This window comes from Atractosteus spatula, chromosome 26, assembly GCF_055471065.1.
Source record: "Atractosteus spatula isolate fAtrSpa1 chromosome 26, fAtrSpa1.hap1, whole genome shotgun sequence".
Lineage (NCBI taxonomy): Eukaryota > Metazoa > Chordata > Actinopteri > Semionotiformes > Lepisosteidae > Atractosteus > Atractosteus spatula.
Genome location: NC_142731.1, coordinates 6,969,222 through 6,993,260, shown reverse-complemented (window position 1 = coordinate 6,993,260; position 24,039 = coordinate 6,969,222). Strand labels below are relative to the sequence as shown.

Below are 24,039 nucleotides of genomic sequence, written 5' to 3'. Positions count from 1 at the left end.
GAGAGGGCCTGTGGGAATAATTTACCCTCATCAGACGTGCTCTTCTCCCCAGCCTCTGTTTTCATGGAAAAGAGCTGCCTGTTCTGTACAGGGTGCTGGCTTTTGTCGCATTCTGCCCGTGTCAGTCTGTGGCATGATGAAACAATCAGAACCCACTTGCCTGCATACGTAAATAATACTCGAATCTTTGTGGAACTTTTTGTCTCCGACCAGAACCTGCTGTGAAAATGTTTCAGTGCAGGGCTGCTTTTAAAAGACATTATACCAGATGGCTGAGCATAAGTCACCTCTGACTCGCTCTGAGCTACGACAGAGAGGGCAGCTTGATTCAAGGGTCTAGGGACCCCTGCACCTGCACACCCTACCTCAAAGTTTCTTACCTCTTGTGGATGTTTTGTAGTGCCTCCTCAAACTTGCGCAAGACCTTGGGCGGTACGGGCCACTTGACGTGCTTCCCATGATCCTTCATGCGGCGGACGTTCTGGAAGCGGCGGGCGACCTCGCGGATGTAGGACTTGACCTTGTAGCGGCGGTAGGCGCGGATAATGGTGAGGGCCGCCCGCATGCGTCGGTACCGCATCCTGGCCACTGTGCCGCGCCACACCTGGGGGGTACAGGACAGGGGGGGTGGGTAAGCCACAGGAGAGAAAAGGGGGGACCCTGAAGGACAAATCAGAGCACCCCACTTGCGGGCACCTCACTCACACTTAATTATTAAGATCTTTTCTTGATGTGAAAAAAGAAAAAGGGTTAAACCTATTAATTTAATATCAAACTATTGCTACATGATTCTAATATGTTTTACAGGGTTTTTTAAAATATCAGAGAACTACAGCTTGTGCGGCTTGTCTGAAACCTGTGGCATATACAGCAGATCCACTGAATGGCAAAGTGGCAACGTCATCCGTTTATGTGCAAACGGGCTCCTGTAAATCCAAGAATAAGCTAATGCACAGCAGAGAAAATGCTACTGTAAAATGTAGAAATTGTATTTAATTCTGCATAAACTGCTTAGTTAGCATCATGGAAAAAAAAAACTAAATAGAAAATTAATCAGTGGAGTTTATGCAGACTCTTAGACTGGAGCTGTGCAGCTAGCTAGAAATACCTCAAAAACAACATTTGCTGCATCCTGTTCATTTCAACATCTCACAGTACACTATCAGAAACACTGATATGCCAACTCATTTTTTATTTCATTATTTTTTTCTTGTGGGTTAGGTATATCACAAATTCCCCCAGAACACACCCCCTTGCAAAAAATCTCTTTTAGATTTTGGATTTTCCCCCCCAGAATAGCTCTGCCTGTGCTCGTCATGCAGGAAAAAGAAACACAAAGGACCGTCCCTTTGGTTTCAGGAGAGCAGCGCAAAGGACATCAGAATCACTTAATGAGCAGCTTCAGGGCTTTGAAATGAGACGTTAGGAAAAGGGGGCAGGGGGAGGGGGGAGGGGGAACACACTGTGATCAGAGGATCAATGAGCAAAATCGATAAGGACAAAGCCAGAAAACAAGCCTGTGTTCATTGTAGAGCGTCGTCGTGAGAGGCGACTGGAGAGGCTGCAATGACACTGTTGTCTTCCTCCACTTGGGAGGATGGGCAGTGAGGGGAGGGGCTGCCGTGACTCATTACCAGGCAGTGCTCGTTAAATAATGAAGGAGGCAGACCAGCCTGTGTCGAGACATTCCTGACGCCTCCCCGGGGAAAGCTCTTAATCAGCGTTTCTCAAACTCAGTTCCGCAAAAACACTTCGGCCAGAAATTCCCTGCAGGCTTCATACAGAGCTCTTGTGTTCACACAGGCACATGAGACAGAAGACATCAACAAAAAGAAGCCTGGCGATCTTAACGAAACAAAATGCTAGAAATGACTACTTCATGGCCTGTATTCACAAAGACTGATGCAGTGATGTGGCCGCCAGCAACCCTCAGGTGCGCCGGTCCCTGCATCTGTAATAAAGATGCAATAAGTGCCGTTTCTTAAACTGTCCTGATTCCTCAATGATGCCTATGCTAAGTTCATTGAGCACTTATGCCCTCCAAGCTAGCGCTAGTTAAGATACGTCTGTGAATGAAACAATTGTCAAACCATACTGTATGTATGCAAGACTCAGTAGCAGCCTCTCGGCACACACTGTCTTCACACTGCTTCCACAAACTCCAGTTCTGTAGCCGAGGATGTGGGTGGCAGACAGCACCCAAGGGAAGCAGAGCAGGCCAGAGCAGCAATCACTACCACCCACCCCGCCACTGCAGCGCTCGAGAAGACTTCCAGCAAGCGGAGGCCACAGTGGGGAGCTGCACCAGCACGCGAGCCACAGAAGAGCAAGCAGGGGGTCACGCGGAGGAGAAGGGGAAAACGGCAGAAGGAAGGAGCAACACTTTGGCTGTGGAGCCCGGTTTCAGGTGCGAAGAAGGAGGAGGGAGGGAGGGAGGAATGAGAGGCAAAGGGACAGCTGATGAAGACGAAAGAAAGCACATATGAGAATAGGTCAAGGAGGCAAGGATGTGTCTCCAAAGAAAGGGAAACCTGGGTGATAATTCCAGGGGAGGGGTGAATGGGCTAAATCTGTAACCCAACAGAGAGACAGCATGACTTCTATTCTCTCCCTCATTCCACCCCACACCTGTAGAAGGTTCAGCTGCTCCCTGAGCTCCTTGATTTGCCATTTCCTTCTTTTTTTCCCCTGCTTTTCATTGTGGAATTAACCTCTACTTGTTATTTTAAAGCCAACGTTCCACCACTTTTTTTTCCCCTGCGTCGACAGCATTTTATATTTCAGTGCGTTATCACGAGAAAGAAAGAATCGCTCTGGGTCTAGTTCTTATATTATGTGGACTTGCAAGGACACGGTTTAGAGAGTTTGTATCTGAAACAACGGACAATGTTATCCACCAATTTATTAAGTAGTACATCCTGCCATGTAGTTTATGCTTATTGAGCACACATTCAACAGTAATAGTTCATTAAAAACTAAGGGAACAGCATCTGAGACTGGAAGCTCTGGAGGTTAACATGCAAACCAGTTAACCCTGAGCAGATTGAGTATTTGCTCACCTACGAACATCCAGAATTAAAGGTCTGGACAAACCAGCTCCACGTTTTTGATCTTCTGATCCAAATCCACAGAAGCACCCCAGGACTAAATCGGTGCAGTGCATACTTTCTGTTATTATATTTCATCTGTTATTTTCGGCCACTGCATTGCCTCAGGACTTGCACCTTTACAATTTTTTTCCCCCCAATTATTTATAGACAAATCAGGAGCACCTTTTCCTCTGTAAATCACCCATAGATGCGTCAGCACAGGCACCAGCCACACAACTAAAGGTCATGGCACAGTCTGTGTGACCTCTGGGAGTCCTTCTGCAGTCTTGATTATGTTCAGCTGGGTGTCATTTATCAGTAATTACACAAACGACAAACAGAGGGGAGCCCACATTCATCTCCACTTGGAAAGCTGTCAGATGTCTGAAACGGTGTTATATTAATACTCTTCTATTTTCCTCACATGTCTGTCATCCAGATCTATCTTAATCTCATTTGAAATTCAACCACGTGCATCCAGAAAATTTTAATGCAAACCTTAATGGTTGCTAGCTTGTTTTTTTTTTTTTTAGGGTTTCGCGTGCAGAATACAGGTTTCTAGGGAATGGGAAGCTGTGTGTTGACATAAGTACAGAAGGCATGGAGGCCATGAGTCTTTTACAGTATATAGCATCATCCATTAACAATCCGATTCTACGCCGATCTCCTTGCAAGAGAAAAAGAAAATCAGGCTGCAAACAGTTTCAGCAAATAATAGACACTGAGCTGGCCCACCTCTTAATCAAATTAGTGATTGACATGGGGGGATTTCAATGTGATAAAGAGCAAACGACTGCTCTTCTGCACATGAGTGTCTGTCTTACTACTGTCCCCTTCTAATACATCATGGGAGGCAGGAATAGAGTATTTAAGGCTGAAGACTGTTACAATGTCAGCATCCAGGGAGGAGGTGAGCAGTACTATACAGTGAAAACACTGTAAGTTAAATAAACAGCAGCAGTGGAGTGTCAGGACCCATCCACCTTCAGGATCTTGGGACTTTCCTCATTCCAGGGCCATCGATCCTCATTTTCCCTCGCAAGCAGCCAGACTGCCAGTGAGCTGAGGCCACTTTTTTTCCTACTCGCCGACGCGCAGTTAAGATATGCCCGTTTCTAGTGCACGCGGATCTACAGGGATAAGGGCAAAACACATGTTGCAAAGTACCGTAAGTCTGCAGATTCAGTCTGAAATGCAGATAATAGGAGAGCTGTAGCTCTTGGCAAGGACAGAGCTGCTGCTGCCTTAGAAGAGGAATAGCCAGACAAAGATTCTCATTTTCAAATGGGCGGCACATTTACACTCTGAGCCAGGCTGAGATTCCCCGTCATTGGGATTAGTTGGTCAAGGGCTCCCTTGGATCCCAGTGATGTGCCGAACCAAGACCCCCAAGGTGCCCACAGGCTGCTGCTCAATAAGGGGCACGATCCCTCTGGCTGTCACTACACACAGAGCTTGTATTGCGTCCGGGGATGACTGGCTTGAGAGGGGACTGTGTGCGCTTCCTCATTCACCCCACATCAGGTCCAGGGGTCATCACATTTAAAAACATAAATGGTCACGTGAAACTGGGTACCTAGACAGATATAGAATTCTCGGCACCAAATAAAAAAACCCCAACTCAGTAGGCCACAAGAACGAAGCTTTAACACCCTTAACTTCTGACGGCATCCTATTCAGTTCAATCCTGTTCTCTGAAGGAAGAGGATCCTTTAGCCAGTCTGTCAGACTGGACTTGACACCTTGCAAACATCAACCAATCTCCTCCTCACAGGAAAATTCACAGGAATAAAAATCTACACTGTACATGCAAAACCATTTATAGTACAGACAATTTTGTCACCAGCTTAAAATATCTGTGCAAGAGTCTCCAAATAATAGGTAAAGCCATACCATTTGAGCAGTCTCCAAGAACAGACAAGGTTACAAAACCTGTCTTGCATGAAAAAGGCTAAGAGGTAGGTACTATTGTGGCTCATTATTAAATCTCAGCTGTGTACTGCTGACTGTGTACACATACAGAACGCAGAAAAAAGAAAGTTACAAGTGGAGCTTGGATGTTGGGAAAAGAACTTCAGGATCAATTAAATATCAGGTCCAGCTCACTCCAGTAATGTAGTCTCTGCACCTTCACTATTCCTCTCTCTTGCGGTTAAATCCTAGACATCGCCCACCCCCACAACCCCTCTTCCCCTCACCCCCGTCCGATTTCAGCAGGTGGAACCCTCCAAAAAGGAACACCAGACAGGAATAGGCATTGGGTGAGCAGAAGATGTGTACAGATTCATCCAACTAGTTCCAGAAGCAGGAACCCTAAACCAGGTAAGAAAGCAGTGAAAAGGCAAAAAAAAAAACTACTGACTCAGGGAATGCATCTTAGAGAGCTACTGCTTCCCTCAGTCTCAAGTGCCTGACTGACATTTTCAAAAGAATATGCCAGGGCTTCTCCCATAAGTGACACGAGCCGTAACTTATTTAGACATTCTTGACATTTTACTTTGGGATGCTACTTGCAGAAGTGCATGAAAATGTGAGCAGGCAAGACCCGCGATCAGCTTATGCTTTCTCCATGATGACAAGACCGTATTAACCCATCAGCAGATCCGCAAACAAATACAGAAACAGATGAAGGCATGCTGCTTAAAATGATCAGCGACACCCAAACCAAAGGACACAGGTGGAAACTACAGGAAAGCACATTCAATACTGAGAACAGGAGGCAAGCCTTTACCCAGAGAGTTGCTGGAGTATGGAACCAGTTAACAAGCCATTGCTGCTGCTGACAACCTGCCTTCTCCATTTGAGATCAATTAACTATTAACAGACATGTTAGATGGGTTGAAGGGCCTCCTTTTATTTGTAACTGTTCTTAGTCCGTTGCAACTGTGTGACACAGACTCGCCGGACTTGTATGCACTTCAAACAGTGTCAGGCCAGCCTGGTGGGAGACTGAGTTCCCCTGGAAAAGAACAGCTCGGGTCCTGCATCAGTCTGTGCCCACAAACCTTGCATAAGGCTGCATTTCCTTTGAACATTTCACATTGTGGCCCTGTGCCTTCAAAAGAGAATAAAACATGTCTCTCTTTCTTTCCCTCTTTCTTCCTGTCAGAAGCAGGGTCTGAGGGGCTGGTACCTGACAAGGGAGGGGCGGTAAGGCTCCCCTTCTGGATGGGGGAGGGAGGGATGTACTGTCAGGGCACCCCTCCCACACACCACTGCACTGACAGCCCTGGGGGGCGGGGCCATCAAATATTAATTAAAAAGGAGCAAGCATGCATTATTCAGTGCTTCTTGCTTTTTGTTTTATTTAATCCACACCCCTCAAGTCAGCTTCGTGAACCCCCCCCCCCCCACCAGCACTTTTGGAAAGCAAAAACAGCTGCAGGCAGTCCGCTGGCCTCAGACTGGGGGGCTGACAGGCTGAGAGATTGTGAACGCTATTCCCCCCTCAATTCAGATTTAAGAAAAATAAGGCCGTGGATGTACTTTTAGAGCAAGGCAAGATGCTCTGTGCTACAGGTTCAATATGAAACCAAAGCACGAACAGTGATGCAGTTGTCTCCAGTCCCACATGGGGTCTTACTGTTTGCATGTGCAAGAGAAAAGCACAGAAGGTCAGATATTGCTGGACATGGAAGGAGAAAATGTCTCATGTGACTCCCAGCATTGTTACGCTGTTTTAAAGACCAGTTTACATCAGGAAGACTTCCAGTGCCTTTGCCTTTTTGGCGACTTTGGAGGGAGGGGGAATTTTGATTGATTAATGGGTCATTCCTATTAATTAACATGAAAAGCAAATGCAGAAATACTTCAAAAAAGAATCACATTTGTTTTGGCTTATGGGAAAAGGCATAGATCACAGAAGCTCTGTGCAACAGTTCGAGCCCTGAATGGCAGTTCAGAGTGAAGTAGATCCCAGAAAATGACAACGCAAATCTCTGGACATCATAAACGTTTCTTTCGGCACCTCTGCCCCTCTGGGGAGAGAAACGGAGCTCAGGCGTGGGAGGTGGCACTGAAGCCAGGCTCCTTCTCTGAGGGATTGCGCCAGTGACCACTACAGCCCCTGTGATGGCAGAGCTGAGCCAGGGCCTGTCAGAAGCCGATAAGGGGATTTACTGAAGGAAATTACACCCTAAACACTGGAGGGGCCATCCCTCCCTCCTCAGAAACAGGGGAAACTGCAGTCTCTGGCTGGCCCCGAACCCCAGCAGCTCATTCTGGAAACAAGGGAGCCAAGCTGGGCAAGGGAGATGGGGAGCAGGCTGGTACACACAGCATGGAGAGGATAAGATTTAATCATAGAAGTATAGAAGTTCACGGACCTCTTCTGTTCCACATTACACCGGTGAACACAAAAGAGAGGCAGTGCATTCATAAAATAAATACTAAGTGGCGTCGCCGAAATATTTTAATGTAACATTCTGGATATAGTGATTTAATGACTAATAAATATAGTAACACCTACTGTGAACCTATATAGCACTGCAGCAGTTAAAGTCACATAATACCATTTTTGTATGCATGTATGTATTTGTTTAATCAGTCAGTGGATTCTAAGTGTTTATTAAAAATGTGTATTTCGGTCATGATTGGAGTACATTCACTGAGTACCTCGTAGGTCTCAATGCAGGGGTGTCAGACTCAGGATCTGGTGACCCGCTGTCTTCCGGTTTTCGTTCCACCTGAGCCTCTCAGTTGCACAGTGGTTTTAATATTTTAATTAACTGCATAATTGTAACACTTCTAACCAGGCTCTGAGGTGATTTATAGGTAACTGTGTCTGTAATGAAGTTAATGTCTTGAGTAATTAACTGTACAAGACCTTGAGAAACATCCTCTAGGTGTCTAAGAAAGAAAATAATCAGATAAACTGTTTAACGTACAAGTGAGTTTGGAACAGACTGCAGAGACAGCTGGCTTTCCAGGAAATGAGTCTGACACCCTTGTCTTAAGGAGCTGAGTGTTGGCTCTTGAAGATCTTTCTAGATGGGAACATACACCAAGTCTTGCACAGTCCTGAAAAGCCAAACTGCTTGGGAAAATTCAAGATACTGTACAAGGCTTGGCAAATCCTGGCAGATGATGTTCAAATGTAAAAAATTACATCAGTTTGCATTCCAGTAAAAACAATCTTTAAATGAAAAACAGGAAAACAGCGAGCTGAAAAGAGACTACTTATGAAAACGACTTGGATGCCTAGAGTACGTTGAAACCTTAATTCACCTTCTAGGTAATGTGTGCAAGTAGTAGAAAAGGCAAACAAAATAATAGGATATGTAATTAAAAGCATGGAATTAAAATCAAGGAGTGTAAAATTGTATAATGCACTAGTAAGGCGTCCTTAAGGGGGTGTATAATTGGATCGCCAACTACCAAAGGGTCTCCTCTCCTTTGTAACTGTTCTTAAGTGCATCAGCAATCGATCAATCATTGTTTTATATACAGTAGCATGTTTCCATAGTGAAAGCCATCTTAAAGCACTTAGGCAGTTAAAGTTAGAGATCATGTAAATTCCAGATCAAAACACCATAAAGAACAACAATGCAGTTAAATGAACTTAATTCTAACTGAGCAAGACAAAAAACCTTGCTTACTGCGTGCTTTACCTTTTAATTAAAAGGTGTTTTCATTAAAACCCTCTGTTTTTCAAAAGTTACACAGCTGCATCTCTCCCAATGAGGCTAAATAAATTAATTTAGAAACCGCTTCCATTTTAAAGTAAATACAGATAAACTGTCAGCTGAATTAAATGGAAAAGCTCCCCAAGATGCCAGTCATTCCGAGACGGCAAATAGCTGGTGAAAAAGCTGCCTGAAACAAAAAATCCACTTTTAAAAGGTGAGAACTTTATCACAGTACACTTTGCACACAGCAAAAATATAAAGATCACAATGGAGCCAAGCCACCTCTGTCCTGAACACTGTATCTAAACGCCTCCGAGAGAGAACTGCCCTCTATAGAAAGATCCACAAAAAAGAGGCTAATTTAGTACTACCTGGGTGAAAAGCTCTAAGGGAAGACAAAATGTTTGGGTTTTGTCCAGTGACCCCACAAATATGCTTTCTGGCAGCACCTCTTAATGGGGGTGGGGGGATGGGGGGGAGGAAGTGGGGTGCTTGACGGTAACCAGACAACTGAAAGAAAGAAGGCTCTGCCCCTCTCCGATGTAGCTCATTCTGCTTCCAAAACCAGCACAATAAAAGACTCTAACAGGCCCCCCGTCCTGGCATGTGGGACAGCTAATGCAAAGCAGACTGGGATTGAAGAGAAGGGTGACGTCAGCTCTTTCCAGCCGGAGCGAGAGAGTAAACAGAAACTCTGTGCTTTCCATTTGCACAGCAACCTCTCCACCATTCTAATTCGTTGGGACCCTGATGTTAAACACATCTGCACCCAAACTGAATTATTTTTTGTTAACATGATGCAAAGGTATCACAAAAGGCAATGAATAAGACAGCATGGGACAATAAGATGACACCATGCATACACAAGGCACCCTTCAGACATTTAGCTCAAAAACATGTTTGTGTTTACATCCTCGTTTTTTGCTTATTTGTTGAGCCATGCATGCCATTTAAGCTTTCTAAATCTTCCTTTAAACAAATAATTCATACATACGATTCAAATGAAAAAATAATGAAAAATAAGGGGCACTTGGTAAGACTTTATCTGTATCTGAAGGTGAAGGTAAACCTGACAGTTTATGTAACTCAGCCGGACAGTGACTTGAAGGGTATCGATACAGAAGGTTGCCATGGCAAATGGGAAGTGGAGTAAGCCTCTGGGAAAACCAGGAAGAGACAGGGTCACAGTGCCTGTTACAAACGCTGACACATACATTATTTGCAAACTTAGTGACAATGTAATTTCTCAAAAGAGGAGAAATCAGGGCTCATTAGAGCAGTCAGAATCACTCCAAACATGAAGAGAGAGTAGAAATACAAGCCGACAGTCCTAGAGCTCATAATACAAAGTCACCTGGTCAGGTGGGGGGTACCATGACTGGAAAAACCTCTACAGGACTTTGGGTGCCCACTCCTCTTTTTGGGGGATCACAATGAACACAATTTACCTTGAGTGTTAAGAGCCTTTCTGCGGTCTTGCAAAATGTCAGGTAAATAAAAATCATGACGGGCACCTTTTGTTCCACCCCGCGTGGAGCGTAGTTTTTTGCAGAGTACAGCGCAGCAGATAAAAATACTATGTGATTCAAGGAGGAGTCCTCACAAAGCACCCCTGGCACCTCCCGGCCTCACCTTTTGCAGGAAGAGCACGATTCTGGCGACCATGTCCGCCCGCCGCTCCTCCAGAGTGAAGAGGGTGCGAGGCGTACGCACAAACACCTTGGTCTTGCCGTAGGCCACGTCGTGCTCGAACCCGCAGCCCTGCAGCAGCTTCTTCACGGCCTCGCGGTCTGAAGGCAGGTCGTGATTGGGCCAGGTGAACTCGGAGATCATCTTGTACCTGCGGCGAGGGGAGAGGACAGCTTCATGGAGTCGCCAGCGGCTCAAGAGATTCACCGGCCAGAAAGGGGAAACTGCACCCCCAATTGTCTCAGACCGGTTATTAAATCTCAGTAACAAAATAAATTCATTGATGTTACAGAATTACATATTTCAAATTAAGCACAAAATCGTGAACTTTGTGAAAGTACCATAAGTTGCCATGTATCTTGCAAACTCGCATTGCAAGGTGACGAGGCCCTTCCTGCTCACTAGTCACCATAATGACATACGTAATGAGATGCACGAGTGAATAAGTACAGGTTGTGCATAAGATATTTCACCGCAGAAATGTTTCCGATGTGATCTGCATGCTAGTAAGTAGTACCTGTTGGCAAAAACGTCTCGAAAGCAATATTTCTATTGGATTAAAAGAGGTGTATACGCCAGCAGCCATATCACCCTGCATCTCACAACTGGCAGCCCACTGAAGCTAAGCAGGTCAGTACCTGGATGGGAGACCTCCTGGGAAAAAAATTAAGGTTGCTGCTGGAAGAGGTGTTAGTGGAGCCAGCAGGGGGCGCTCACCTGGAAATTTAAACTATTTTGTGAAGTAAACCGCAGGTTTTACAAGTTACTGTGCACATTTTACTGGTTTGAAATGCACTCAATGCTGATTCTTTCTAACCCCGAAATACAAAAATAGCGTCACAGTTCCCCTTTAAAACCAGGAAGAAAACAGAACAGTTGGAACATGTAAGTCCCGATCAGCCGAGAGGTCAAAGGTGAGGCTTGCAGGGTTGGGGGATACTCTGGTGAGAGAAGCTGAGGGCTGTATGAAGCCGTGTGAGCTGTAACCTAGGGCAGATGGAACAGGACTCTATGTGGGCTCTAGTGACTCCAGATCCTATTGAGAAAAATTAAGTTGGTGTTTAGAATATTTATTACTGCGCATCACTCTTATTTTGCTGCATTAGAATATACAAAATATAAATTAGCTGTAGAAGTCAGGGCTCTTGGTGCAAGGTTAAGGTGGCACAGGTAGTGACAGGCAGAAGAAAAGGTGAGACATGAGGGATAGGGGCAAGGAGGATCAGTGAAAATGCTGAGAGAACAGAGAGCACAGCAGTGTGGGGACTGAAGCTGAAGGGCTGGAAGAATATTAATCAGACCACGTGCTTAGAGTTTAAGAGACAGACTGAAGTGTAATTTATAGCGGGAACAGTCCGTGTGGTCCAGCATTTTGGGTTTTAGGCCATCATAACAAGTGGTCATTCCAGTCCATCTACTAAGGCTAAGGGATTTATTCCAAGCACATAAGTTATCCTTCCCCAGCTACAGTACGTGCGAAGACAGCTTTCATGATGAGCAGACTAAACATAACTCAAGAAAAAAATGCCCCTATTGGAAATGATCTTATGCCATCAGGAAGCTTAAGTGTATCTGATTAAATAATCTATCGTATAATCTAATGCATCTAAGTTTTCTATAATTTTTTTTTAACATCAAAGCATGTAAAGTCATGACTGACTCAGTACCGAGTTATGCAAATAAAGATATGGAATCTCCTTTATTCCCACAGCGATGAAACTATTCTTTGAGCCAATGCACCGTTAAATAGATCTTTTTAATACTTTCTTTAAATTCAAGAGTTTCCAACAGTGAAATTAATCTTGCTCAGAACACTGTCTTATGTACAGATGATACACAGGTTGAGGACTTTCAGCTTTTCTACAGTACATGTCACTAGATCTTGCCTCCGTGTTGATGTGAATGTTTTGTTTCAAGCACTGTCAGGCAGACTTACATTGGAAATGATCCCCTTGGTACCACAAAAAATACAAATACAATTCACAGACTGTATGGTAAAGCTGAATAAGAATACAGAGCTTGATTTTCCCCCTTCTATATAAGCATCTACATCAGGCCCTGCACCATGCACAATACCAGGCTACTAGACACCACTTTGCTTGTCTGTTCTCTTGTCGTGATTTTGTTTCGATGCCGTTTCTTGTGTCACATGACAGGGCTCAGCAACATCCTAACGAAAAGGTAGGCATCTCCCTACTCTCCCAGGATACTGTACCTCTGGAGGAAGCGTGGGTAAGTCTGTCTGTAGGCAAATCCAGCCCGCCTCACCCGCACGTTCTCCAGCAGGCCCAGATACTCCACCTGGTGCCGGCAGCGCTCGTCCTCGAACAGCAGGGGGGATTTCAAGTCGTTGGGCTTGATGCAGCGCACGTAGTAGGGCTCCTTCACAGGAAACAACAGCAGGACAGCCCCGGTCAGCACCACGCCACTGTGGAGTGCTTTTCAGCAGTGACGACTGCGAAAGGACCCTGCCTCACCCAATGTAACCTGAGAACTGCACGAACCTATTAAGAACTCTCAAGTTAGACTGGACCAAAGCAATCGAAGCTTCCTTTCCACCAAACGTGGGGAGTTCTGAAACAGAGAGGGTATATTTTTGTCACTTCAGAATCGCCCAGTGTTTTTCGTCATACCAACCCAATTTGGAATCGCAATTATAGTGTTTTTCGCCTCGCATAGAGGAAGGGCCGGGTGGATTCCTCTGAACCGCCCCCCCCCACCACTTCAAGACACTTCTAACACATCACAGGACCCCACCAGGGGATTAGTCCCAGCTGGAGGAGATGCATATTGCTCACAGGCACCACTGTATGCCTGCATGAATCTAGGAGGCCGTGGGGGTCACTGAGACACTAAGAGCCGAGAGAGCCCTGGCCAAATAACCCTACCTGACCCTTAACAGCAATGAGCCAACTGCGCCCATCTGCTTGGGGAACCCCAGTCACAGTCGGCTAGTATTATAACCCAGACTCGGACCTGTGATCACAAAGCCCAGCCTTTACCGGCTGAGCCACTCCGCAGGCCCCCCTTAACGGAAGACTCTATAGAAAATTATAGTTCTGTACAATAGAAATTAAAATACTCTCCAAGGTTCTCTGGCGCTGATGTAATGATGAGCACTGAAAATACCTCTGAGCTAGTTAAGAGAATCAAAGTACTCTATTCTTGGATCTTCATGAGTAAGAGTCTCAGGAAAAAAAAACATTCTGTTCTCTCAGCAGTGATAACACAGTACTCCAGCTGTACGACAGAAATACAGCAGTGCTGAAGTTGGATGGACACCGGAGGAGGAAGGTGTGTCTGCTTGCTTCTCAGTGATTGGAGAACAAAGGAGGAGTCCCACCTTGGATGCCAGATTATCCACCAATGAGATCATCGAGTTCTTGAAGAGGGTGGCGGCTGTCAGAGGACGCTTCGTCACCTCCGTGATGCTGAGCTTCCCCTCCGGCCACATGGTCTTCAGCACCGGGTTAGAGCTAAGAGGGAGAGAGGCGGACAGAGTGGCCGGAAAGGTGAGGAGGAGTGAAAGGGTGGGAGAGAGCAAGAGAAATGGACAGAGAGAGAATGGAAGAGCAAGGAAGAGAGAGTGAGACAGGTGAAAGGGCAGTCAGATAGAGAACGGAAAAGAAAACAGAGACAGAATGGAAAAAGAAGAGTTCTAAAATTATGCATACTATTTTTTTTCTACTACATTTTTTCTTCTATTATACGTTTTTCTTTCAAAGGTTATGGTACTGCTTCACCTCAGGAGAGGACACTGGAAACAGGACTGGGTTTTTTGTAATTGTGAATGCATTTGATTGAAGCCCTCTCCATTATCCTTGCTCTCCAGTACAGGGGATCTGCTGTGCTTTCCCCACTTGTGTGTTAAACCTTGATTTTTTTTACAGCACTACACACCTGCTGATGTCACAGCACTAAAATGACTAACAATAACAAATTTCTTTCTGCACGGCACATTAGCTCTTTTCAGAGTCAAGAGAATCATTTCCAGGCAACATGGTACAAGGTAAGCTTGGCTGGAACAAAAAAAAAACAGCCTGTCATTTTCCCCAGTTCAGCAGCAGTAATTGCAAAGGGTTAAGTGTGGAAAAAAGGTTTCAAACCAGGAAGAAGTTTTCACAACCCTCTTTTTTCTACCTGTTGTACAGCAGCCGTTTGAAGTCCTGGAACAGTGTGTCCTTGTTCTTGTCAATGAAACCCACCACTGAGTACCTGCGCAGACAAAGAATTTCAGGCCTTCAGCGTCTTATCACAGCCAAAAATAGTGTTAAGACATAAAAAAGAAAACAACAGCTGTATAGGTTAGCTGAGATATGTTATCAAAACTTAAAGCAAACAGGGTCTCAGAACAGGACTTTCTAAAGCTAAGCCGTGTGAGAAAGGTATTCCCAATCGATAAAGAAATTCTTAAGACTTTGACTTCACTCTTCAAATACCGTAAGCTTTGAATTGTACATAATCCGAATGAAATGTATGAGACGGTCAGCTTTCAAAATCTGTTCTTGTCCCCTCTAAAGGAACCAGTTTTTTAAAACTCACAGTTAAGTCATGGTGACATAACAAGCTTAGATATTGTCTCTAGCTGAGAGCTTATTAAAGAAAATTGGTCCCTTTACCTTCACTGTTAAAACCACTTGTCCCTCCACTTTCAGAAAATAATGATATTCCATCTGAAGACACACCTTGATAATTACCAGTAAACTACAAATGCAAATAGAGTACTGCAGAGACAAAGAATATTTCCCCATTCTCATTAAAAAAAAACAAAGCTAGATCATTTGTAATTAGACATTATTCAACAAAACACCACAAGGGCACACCGCTGTGCTCTGAAAGAACTGAGGCCGACTAATGGCACCTTCTCTTGTCAATGAAAGCTTTTCACCAGCATAAGAGAACAGCTGATGGTGGACAGCTCTCAGCAGCACACTATTCCACTACAGCAGCGAGAAAACTGTGAGCCGTGTAGAATAGGCATCTCCTGCACGTACATACAGGGCCACGTGGAGCCTGTCCCATGGAGAATGACGGTACTCGGCCGGAGCCACACAAGCAGTGCCTGCCTGATTCTGTATCACTGGAGCACACTGTGGAGTGCCCTCCGTGGTGATCTGCTGCTGTTCCTGGAAACGTGCTCCCCGAGCTCCCGTCGGTTCGAGCAGCAGATCTCAGTGCGCCACAGTTCAGTTTCATTGACGCAGCACCTCACGGAATGGGCCAGCTAACCTTACAAGCACTCAGCACACACAGGCATGACAGTCAAAGTTATGGCTGTGAGTGGGAACTGACTGAGATGAGATGCTACAGGGAGACGAGGGGTTTTGGTCGTGCTGGCTGAAGAGCACAGCGTGGGGCGAGCCGGGTGGCGACACGCAGGAAGCGGAGATCTCAAGACTGTCAAGTGAACAAAAACAAGAACACCCCCTGGAAAGGTGGAAGGAGCCAGGGAGCCCCCAGAGGCAGCGACTTACACCACGTTGCCTGCGTAGTGCCTGATGCGGAAATCCCTGTCAAACTCCAGGCTCTTATCCGTGGGCGAGAGCTAGGAGAGAAGCAGAGAAAGAGCACAGCGTTAATGACCTGCGTTTCAATGCTGGCCATGACAGGAGGAGACCCAACTGGTACGATCGCTCCCAACGGCTCCAGCACAGCAAGACTGAACTATGGTATTCACCTAGGGACCAGGGACACCCCTGGGTGATCAGAGACTGACCAGGGGGACCCAGAAGACTCAGGAAAAGCTCCTAAGCTCTTGTAGTTGCAGTGTCCAAACTGACACACACACACACACACACAAGACAGCATGACTCTCCTCTGACGTGGATGACTTGACCTGCAGCTCCGGCTTTCAAAATTTCCTAAACAGCTCTATTTGAATTGGCCTTGTGTGATCCTTACTGAGGGGGACTTCATAAAGCCAAAAAGGTTTTCATAACAAAAGGCCCCTTAACCATTGTATTGCAAAAAAAAAAAAAAGAAGTAACAGGAAGATCTAATGTACAGCAAGGCATCCATCGTGCTTGTTCATAAAGCATGCTGGAAGTGAAGAGATTAATATTGCTGTTTACAGAAAAAAACACTGGTGACTGGAGAGCGATGGCAATGTATAAACAGGGAGCTTAAGAACTGCAGACACCTTTTTCCACCTCCTCTCATATTACAGAGTATAGCAGCCACCTGCAGAGCTGTATTGAGGTATGGAGTGAAATGCTCTGTGACCAGCCAGTGTGCAGGAAGACGAGCTGCTGTGTGTGTGTGTGTATAAAGAGCGCAGTGTGAATGCAGGAGAGAGGCCGTATTTGTCGGAATACCGGCTGCCCACAGGAGGACCTTCTCCAGAATAAAGAGAGCGAGTGCTGTTTCTTCCCCATTATATCAGCGAGGTGCCATTCATAAACACTGCCTTGAAAAGGAAAACCACCGGCTCCTGCCTGCACACGAGGCGGCAGCCGCGCACACACTCACAGGACAAGAGCACAAGGAATCCAGGGTCAGGGGGCGAAGCAATATCCCGAGAGACAAAAAAACACATCACCAGCCAAAACCATTCAGAATTATGAGACATTTTGCTTGTTGCACCTGCTAACTGCTAATCACCAAAGATACAAAAAATACAAAGACACAGATGCTTGTGAGCTACTGAAATCAGTATTTCTAAACACAAGCACTTAACCAAAAAAAAGCATAGGCGTACCTTGATAAAATTATATCCAAAACCACATGGATTGTTTTACGGTAACCTGATCCTGCAGTTATTAAGGCCACACAAAGCTTCGTTGAGCAGCTTGAGGACCAACATCTTTTTTAAACCATACGAAAGAAAATCTGAGCTTCGCTGTTGTCCCCATCTACTGCTGCTCCTGCCGGCCTGTGATATCTTCTGATTTACCGTGGCACCGAGCACCCTGAAGCTGGGCTCACGACAGCACACACCGAGCAGCCTTAATCGGTGGTGGCATCGCACACAACAGTGGCACCACGCTGACATTTCCCTGCTTGTCTGTTCTGCCCATCAGGACTTCAGAGGCTTGGGATACGAGACTTGGCACGTCGCGCCAATGCAGGGCTCGTCCAAGGAGGGCCAGCTGGGTCCTTGTCGGCGTCAGAGAGGGGGGCTTTCAGTGTCAGTTTGTCACTTTTTGACGCACCAATGCAACTACTGCCAGAAATCGCTGCTGCTGGTTCATTTCTTTTTGGTCTTTGCTTTTGAAAGTTTTCTACGAAGCTGCGCATGAAACAGCACACTCCCACGTCTGCTCCCCCAGTGACCGATATCGAAAGCAACCAATTTTCCAATTATGGAAAAGTATCCATAAATTACATCTGCATTTTTATAACATGCATAGTGATAAAAAATGTCAACAAATGTCCCATCACACAGACACGCATCCCAATACTGCAGACACACACGGTCGCACACAGACACGTGTCTCAACACTGCAGACACACTCACATGTACGGTGCACAGACAAAGACCTTAAAAATCACGCAAACATTTCCCACTCAGAAGCTTCCAGCGCATAATCCCTGAGATATACCAACACCGACAAGCCTCAGTGATCAGGACAAGAGGCTTCTGGCAGTGTCTCTGCATGGGACAACTAATCAAACTGATTGACACACCACTATACTTATTAATATCCAGCCTGGCTGTCAGCTGCTCATACTAATTACATATATATACAGCTAAATCAGTAAGCGCACCTGCGTGTAGGATATCAAAGTAAATTGTTCATTATGTAAATTAAGAATGGAGGACATTACCATCTGTATTATGCACGCATGACATTGACCTCCTGAATTTAATTTCTGAAAATGATTTGCTGGAATGGCCCCGTCTTATTAAAGGCATACTCTGAGCCAGTCTTTTTAGAAGGAAGGGGGGAGAAAAAAAACAAATGGGACAAAAATAAAGAGAATCAAGGAAACGGCCTGTTCAGACTCAGTGGCTGATATTTCAGATGGTACCAGAACCCAGGAGACGACAGGGCCTTGGAAAATTTCAGTCTTTTGAAAAATGTCAGCTCGTATGGCACTGTCATCGGAGTGGTTTATTGCATGTGACAGCGCAGCTCTCGATGAACTTTTAGCTCCACGAGCGAGCCAGTGCTGCAGAGCTGGGGGTCAGCCGATAGTTTGAGACACAATCCCGCAGGCCTGCAGACTCTCTCCGTGTCGGCCCCCCCTCCCCCTCCCAGGCTCCCTTGTGCTCCCACCCGTGCCAGCAGGGAGCAGCTCGCAGCTCCGAGCATCCACAAAGCTGGCAGAAGCACCCATCGGTGCGGGGCCAAAGGGGGAAGCCCGGGATCAGGAGAGTCAAGTGAAGGGTTTCATGCTGCAGTGCCACCTGCCAAAACGGCTCTCAAAAGATGCCAGCCAGAGAACGTGGGGGGGAAAAGCTCCAGTTTGCTCTGCTCTTCATTTCACGGATCGGAGAGCAATGTCTCAGCCAAGACTCTTCAGAAAAGGTCCTTTCTGTGGCACTTGAATAAAATTCCCCTTCGTACACTTGCGTGCCCCTTTGACTTATGAATATTACTTCCTTTTCAAATTTGCCCTGTGCAATTCAATAGCATGTCTCTGTTCTCAGAGCACGGGGGCTAAGAGAACCTGAAAAATATTTTTTGCACAATTTTAAGGCAATAATCCAATAATTACTATAAAATGATCATGTACTGTACAGTATAGAAGCGGCGTTTAAAAACCAAAATTTAATTAATCAGGAACCAGAGCAAAAGCTAATGCAAAACAAAATTATCAATATTTTTCAGTCTCTCTGGATGCAACAAACAACTTTTCATTGGATCTCAGGCACTCAGACGTGTTTGAGAAAAGGGATTTACATAGAAAGATGGATGTTTCGGCATGTTGTGGAAAACACAGTTGAGTCCTATGGGACAGGAGCGCCCCCACCCCCGTTTTAAAAAACATGGGCACGACTGCGCTTAGTATTGAAATTCTGTGTCAGCAAATAATGAAAGCCTTCCAGTGCGCACGCAAAGCATCTGGAGAGATCAAAGGCTGTTGAGGAAGCTGCTTCAGCAGTTGAGCTGCAGCTTCGCAAGATTACAGCAACGTGTGAAATGTGGAGAATAGCAATAAGTTTGATCTTTTGATCAAAATTCCCCTAAAAGCATCCTGGCAACAGATCTCAGTAGGACCGGGATTGAGGCACTGGCAGCAAATAAGTCACCAGACAATACTCACAGTTTCTGGGCATAAAGAACACTGAACGCGTAGCAGAAGGGCAAAGCTCTTCAAATCACCTTTTTTTTTTAAATTTCTATTAAAGTATTAACAATATTAATGACTAAAAATCTAAACACAATAACATGATGACAGGAGCTTCATGGAGGATCCATGGCGACTGTTCAAACTCGTTTTTCGAGAAGTGCTATTTATTAAACCTCACCATTTTTTCCTTATATACAATTCAAGCAGATGTAACTCCAAAGAGATACAGCCCGATACTGGGTTTTAGTGCCAACCCCTAACAAAGCATCTAAAAGTAAAAACAAATTCCTGGAATTGTGGCATCGAATGTTCAAACCAGCATTACTTTCAGGGGTATAATGAAGGTTAGGGTTAAAAAGTCAAACCAAACAGACCTGATGTGGCAAATATCGAAAACGAGTCTAGTCTGAATTTTGGCCCGGAGAAGATGTGCCCTACTGTCTTACAGGACTATTCTATTTTGGCAGAACTGCATGTTGTCCTCTTTATTTATGCACTCATAAGATCAAAGTGTGGACCTGCCCCTGCTGGGTACTGTGAGACAGCCCACCAGTGTGGACCTGTCCCTGTGGGACAGCCCTCCAGTGTGGACCGGCCCCTGTGGGGCACTGTGGGACAGCCCTCCAGTGCTGACCTGCCCCTGTGGGGCACTGTGGGACAGCCCTCCAGTGCGGACCGGCCCCTGTGGGGCACTGTGGGACAGCCCTCCAGCGTGGACAGCCCTGCTTTAGATCTCACAGCATCAGTATCTGAAAAGACCCCACCCCCAGTGTGGTTGCAACCTGTGCAAGCAGGAAGACCAAATACAAGCCACAGCAAAAAAGGAAAAAATCAGCAAAGATAAAAAAACCTAATGAGAGACGGACGCTGTCCTCTGGGGACAGGTGGAGGCAAAAAGCAGATCATACTATATAGAGTGATCCTGTCTCTGACATCAGTGCAAACAACAATCATGATATCCTATAGAAAACTTCTCCTTCTAAAACAAATTTAAGTTACACGCTGTCCCACTGACATGCATGGATAATACCTAGGCCTGTGTGCGTCTGTCAGATTACTCTGGAGTGGTGTTACAGTACTTTCAGTCCCTGTGGATGTGGCCAGTGTTTGTCAGAGGGGGCACTGTTCCCTGGCTCATGTGAAAAGTGCACGGTCATTAATGCAGTTGCATTTACTGTACTTTTTGGACATATTCTGGCATTACAATTATAATTACATGTGCAAAACATTTAAAAAAAACATGCAGTAGAATAAAGATTGAGCTTAAGCCTTATGTTGGATGAAAAAAAACTAATTAAATGATTAATTAGAAATGAATGTGTATAGCAGGTTTTCAAGGTCTATTTAGAGGAGAAGCAGGGGGAAGTAACTAAAGAGGCCCAGTTAAGATGGGAACCAGCTATTTTATCCTGTGAAGAGCTGAACTGGAATAAACCTGACACCCCAGCCTTCCAGGGCTGGACTGGCAATGGACATACAAATCCGCAAATGCATACTATACAACTAAATTAAAAACCTGTTTTGGAAGAGTTAAACTACTCTACCACCTTGTACTGCACTTCATATGTGTGTGCATGCACAGGACATAATGTTAACTTTTTTTAAAAGTATTTTATTAGGAAAAAAGGGAAAACCAAGTGCTAGGACTTCTGAAATGATTCGATGGCAAGACAGCAGGTTCACATGGCAGAATTACAGATGAAGGTTGTATTCCTCTATGTGGGACTATTAGTATAATGCAGTAGGAGGCATTCAAGAAATCAGGAATTGGAGTGAACGCATCACTCATCAGACACAGTTGCTCTTTACACACTAGAGCAACCACACTAATGGAGCGTCAGCCTCTCATTAATCTGAATTCAGCTCAGGCTAAAAGCAGCAGCTAATGTCAGCAAACAGCATCCCACCAGAAAGCACGTGCAGGAGCTGCAGCTGGAACCTGGCACTGTCGCCCCTTCCCTTCCCTCACCTCATACTTTTGCAAGAGAGAAAGCACGGTGGGCATGTGCAGATTCACGGTCACGCGCCGGCCGGATGCAGGACGTCCCGACTGGGAGTGGAAGCCAGGCCTGCGGCGGCGGCCTGCCCCGAGCGGATCCAGCGCCGCAGCCTCCCTCGCCAGGGGTGGTGACGTCAACGGCAGCCAATCAGACGGCTTGGCTCCTGCTCATTCAAACCGAGGAGGCCAGGCCTGCGTTTCGTGGACCCAGGCCTCCACCTTGTGGCCGCGGGCAGTACTGGTGCTGCAGCAAAATGGGGCGCTTGCAGTACATCTCTCACCCCGTTGTTTTCATCTTAGAAGGCAAACCAACCACATACTACTCATGCCTCTATATCATTCTCAGTACCAGGGTTACAGACCACATGTGAGAAGACCTAAACTCAAGGAAATGGATAAGACTCCAGGTGAATAGCCACTCTATCCATTTGATGTTTTCTAAGCAGCAGGCTTACATAAATACCAAGTACTAGTTATTTCAAACCACTGATACCTGATGTACATAAAGATAGCTAAGGCAACATACTGCGTTTACGGTTTATTGACTGCAGATGGAAAAACATGAAACGAATCAAAACTATCCCACACTGGAAGAGGGACCACTTCCCTAAACTTCTAGTTCCCTTCGGAGAAGAGCCGCTGCCGGAAAGCCGCGCGGCTGAGGATGGGGGTCCGGGCCGGGCCGGGGGGGGAGTGGGGGGTTACCTTGCGGCTGGTGTAGTGAGCGTGCTTAGCCAGCTTGTTGTTGAGCGCCTGCAGGAACATCTCGTCCGTCACCTTGCCCACGTTCATGCAGGCCTCGTCCAGCACGGAGAAGATCCCCTTGTGCTGCTGCTCCACCAGGTCCACGATGATCTGGTTGTTGAAGTAATCGATCTTCAGGGTGGGGGGGGGGGGGGCGGGAGGGATAGAGGCCAATATTAGTCACTGCAGCCAGGCAAGTGCAGGAAAAAACTAGTCTTCTTCTTGATCCGACCCAATGCATTCATAACAAGACCAAACCTATAACCTACAATCTACAAATCTCTTCACTCAATTATAATAACCCTTTCACTGCTCAGTTAGCCTTTCCTTCTGCTGTAACTATTCCTCCTCAGCCAGACCAGGATCCCCACACTGCAGCAGCATCCCGTGACTTGAGCAGCTCACTGCAGATGCATGATGCAAAAGGCCTAGGGACGCAGGTATGAGTGCCCACCCCCGATTTCCACCTGGCGATGCAGGGTACGCATGCTCAAATCCAAGGCGTGGATACCATCGCTGTATCCTTCAACAAAGAACTTGACTCAGATTACTCTTGCAACCTGACATCAACACGGGGTTTGGCTGTGGAGCCTTCTTCAGGGAACCACAGTTGTCCAGAAGGCTCCACAGCTGAAACCTCCAAAACATTGCTGTTCTTTTCCTTACCTTTGAGTATGCAATGAACCTTTACCTGTACCACTGCAAATTACACATGCTGACGCGGCTCCTACTTGAACATCCGGCACCAGCATGTACACCCAAGTATAAGTGTAATTATAATCTATGTAGGCCAGTGCACATATAATTGTAACTGTAAAAATGATAACAACAAGAACAATAACATCATCTTAATACAGGAGGCTTTGTAAGAACAGGGCCCGGCACACAGGGTGCAGATGGGATCTGGAATGGACCAGAACAGGGGGAGGCAAGTGGTGTGTAGACGTGGCTCTCACATGTTTCCAGGGGATGCCCTCTCGTTGGTATTCCTCCTGCTCCTGCTTCAACACCAGCTGGATGAAGAGCTGCTGCAGCTTCTCGTTACAGTAATTAATGCAGAACTGCTCGAAGCTGCAAGGGAAGAGGGAGACAGAGAGACCGACAGGACAGTGACACTCCAGCTCCTCATTTTCTGACCAGATCTTTGTCTTCACGGGCACCAAAGTTCCTGTTAAGACCCCCTTGACTAGTCTCCAAAGGCGACCGAGCCTGAATCATCCAGATCAAAAAGGGCTACATTTCTGGAATGTGACACAGAATTAAAGAGCGTGTTTTCACCCACACCCACTCCCCTAACCTGTTGTTCTGGAAAATCTCGAATCCATAAATGTCCAGCACTCCGATGACCGTATTCTTGCCGTGAACTTTGGCATCATAATTCTTCACCTCAATGATATCGTTGATCCTTCCCACAATCCAACAGAAGAGGCGCTCGTAAATGGCCTACAAGACAGAAAAGCAAAAACAGAAGGTTTACAAGGTTTCCTTTCTCTCAACAACAACCATGACACCCTCCACTCTATAAATTCCAGGTGACATGGAATTTTTTCAGATTTTCTGTGCCCTGCAGATTCATAAAATCACTTCCCAATTATCTCACTGCAAATCTCTGTGCCCGTTTGTGTGCAGGAGAGAAAAAGACATTCATGCAGCC

The 24,039-nt window shown here is 45.9% G+C and overlaps 1 protein-coding gene across 2 annotated transcripts in view; it reads right to left on the bottom strand.

Annotated features, from left to right (window-relative positions):
* myo1d (myosin 1D) overlaps positions 1-24,039 on the bottom strand; it is a 72,144-nt gene that overhangs the window by 21,905 nt on the left and 26,200 nt on the right. For both annotated transcript variants that reach the window (XM_088906499.1, XM_088906500.1), the window contains exons 9-17: positions 23,683-23,828; positions 23,342-23,456; positions 22,347-22,517; positions 15,880-15,950; positions 14,546-14,620; positions 13,749-13,881; positions 12,621-12,787; positions 10,349-10,556; positions 381-604 (exon numbers count right to left, since the gene is read on the bottom strand). In XM_088906499.1, the coding sequence (XP_088762625.1) occupies positions 381-604; positions 10,349-10,556; positions 12,621-12,787; positions 13,749-13,881; positions 14,546-14,620; positions 15,880-15,950; positions 22,347-22,517; positions 23,342-23,456; positions 23,683-23,828 (1,310 nt within the window). The remainder of the gene's footprint in view (positions 1-380; positions 605-10,348; positions 10,557-12,620; positions 12,788-13,748; positions 13,882-14,545; positions 14,621-15,879; positions 15,951-22,346; positions 22,518-23,341; positions 23,457-23,682; positions 23,829-24,039) is intronic.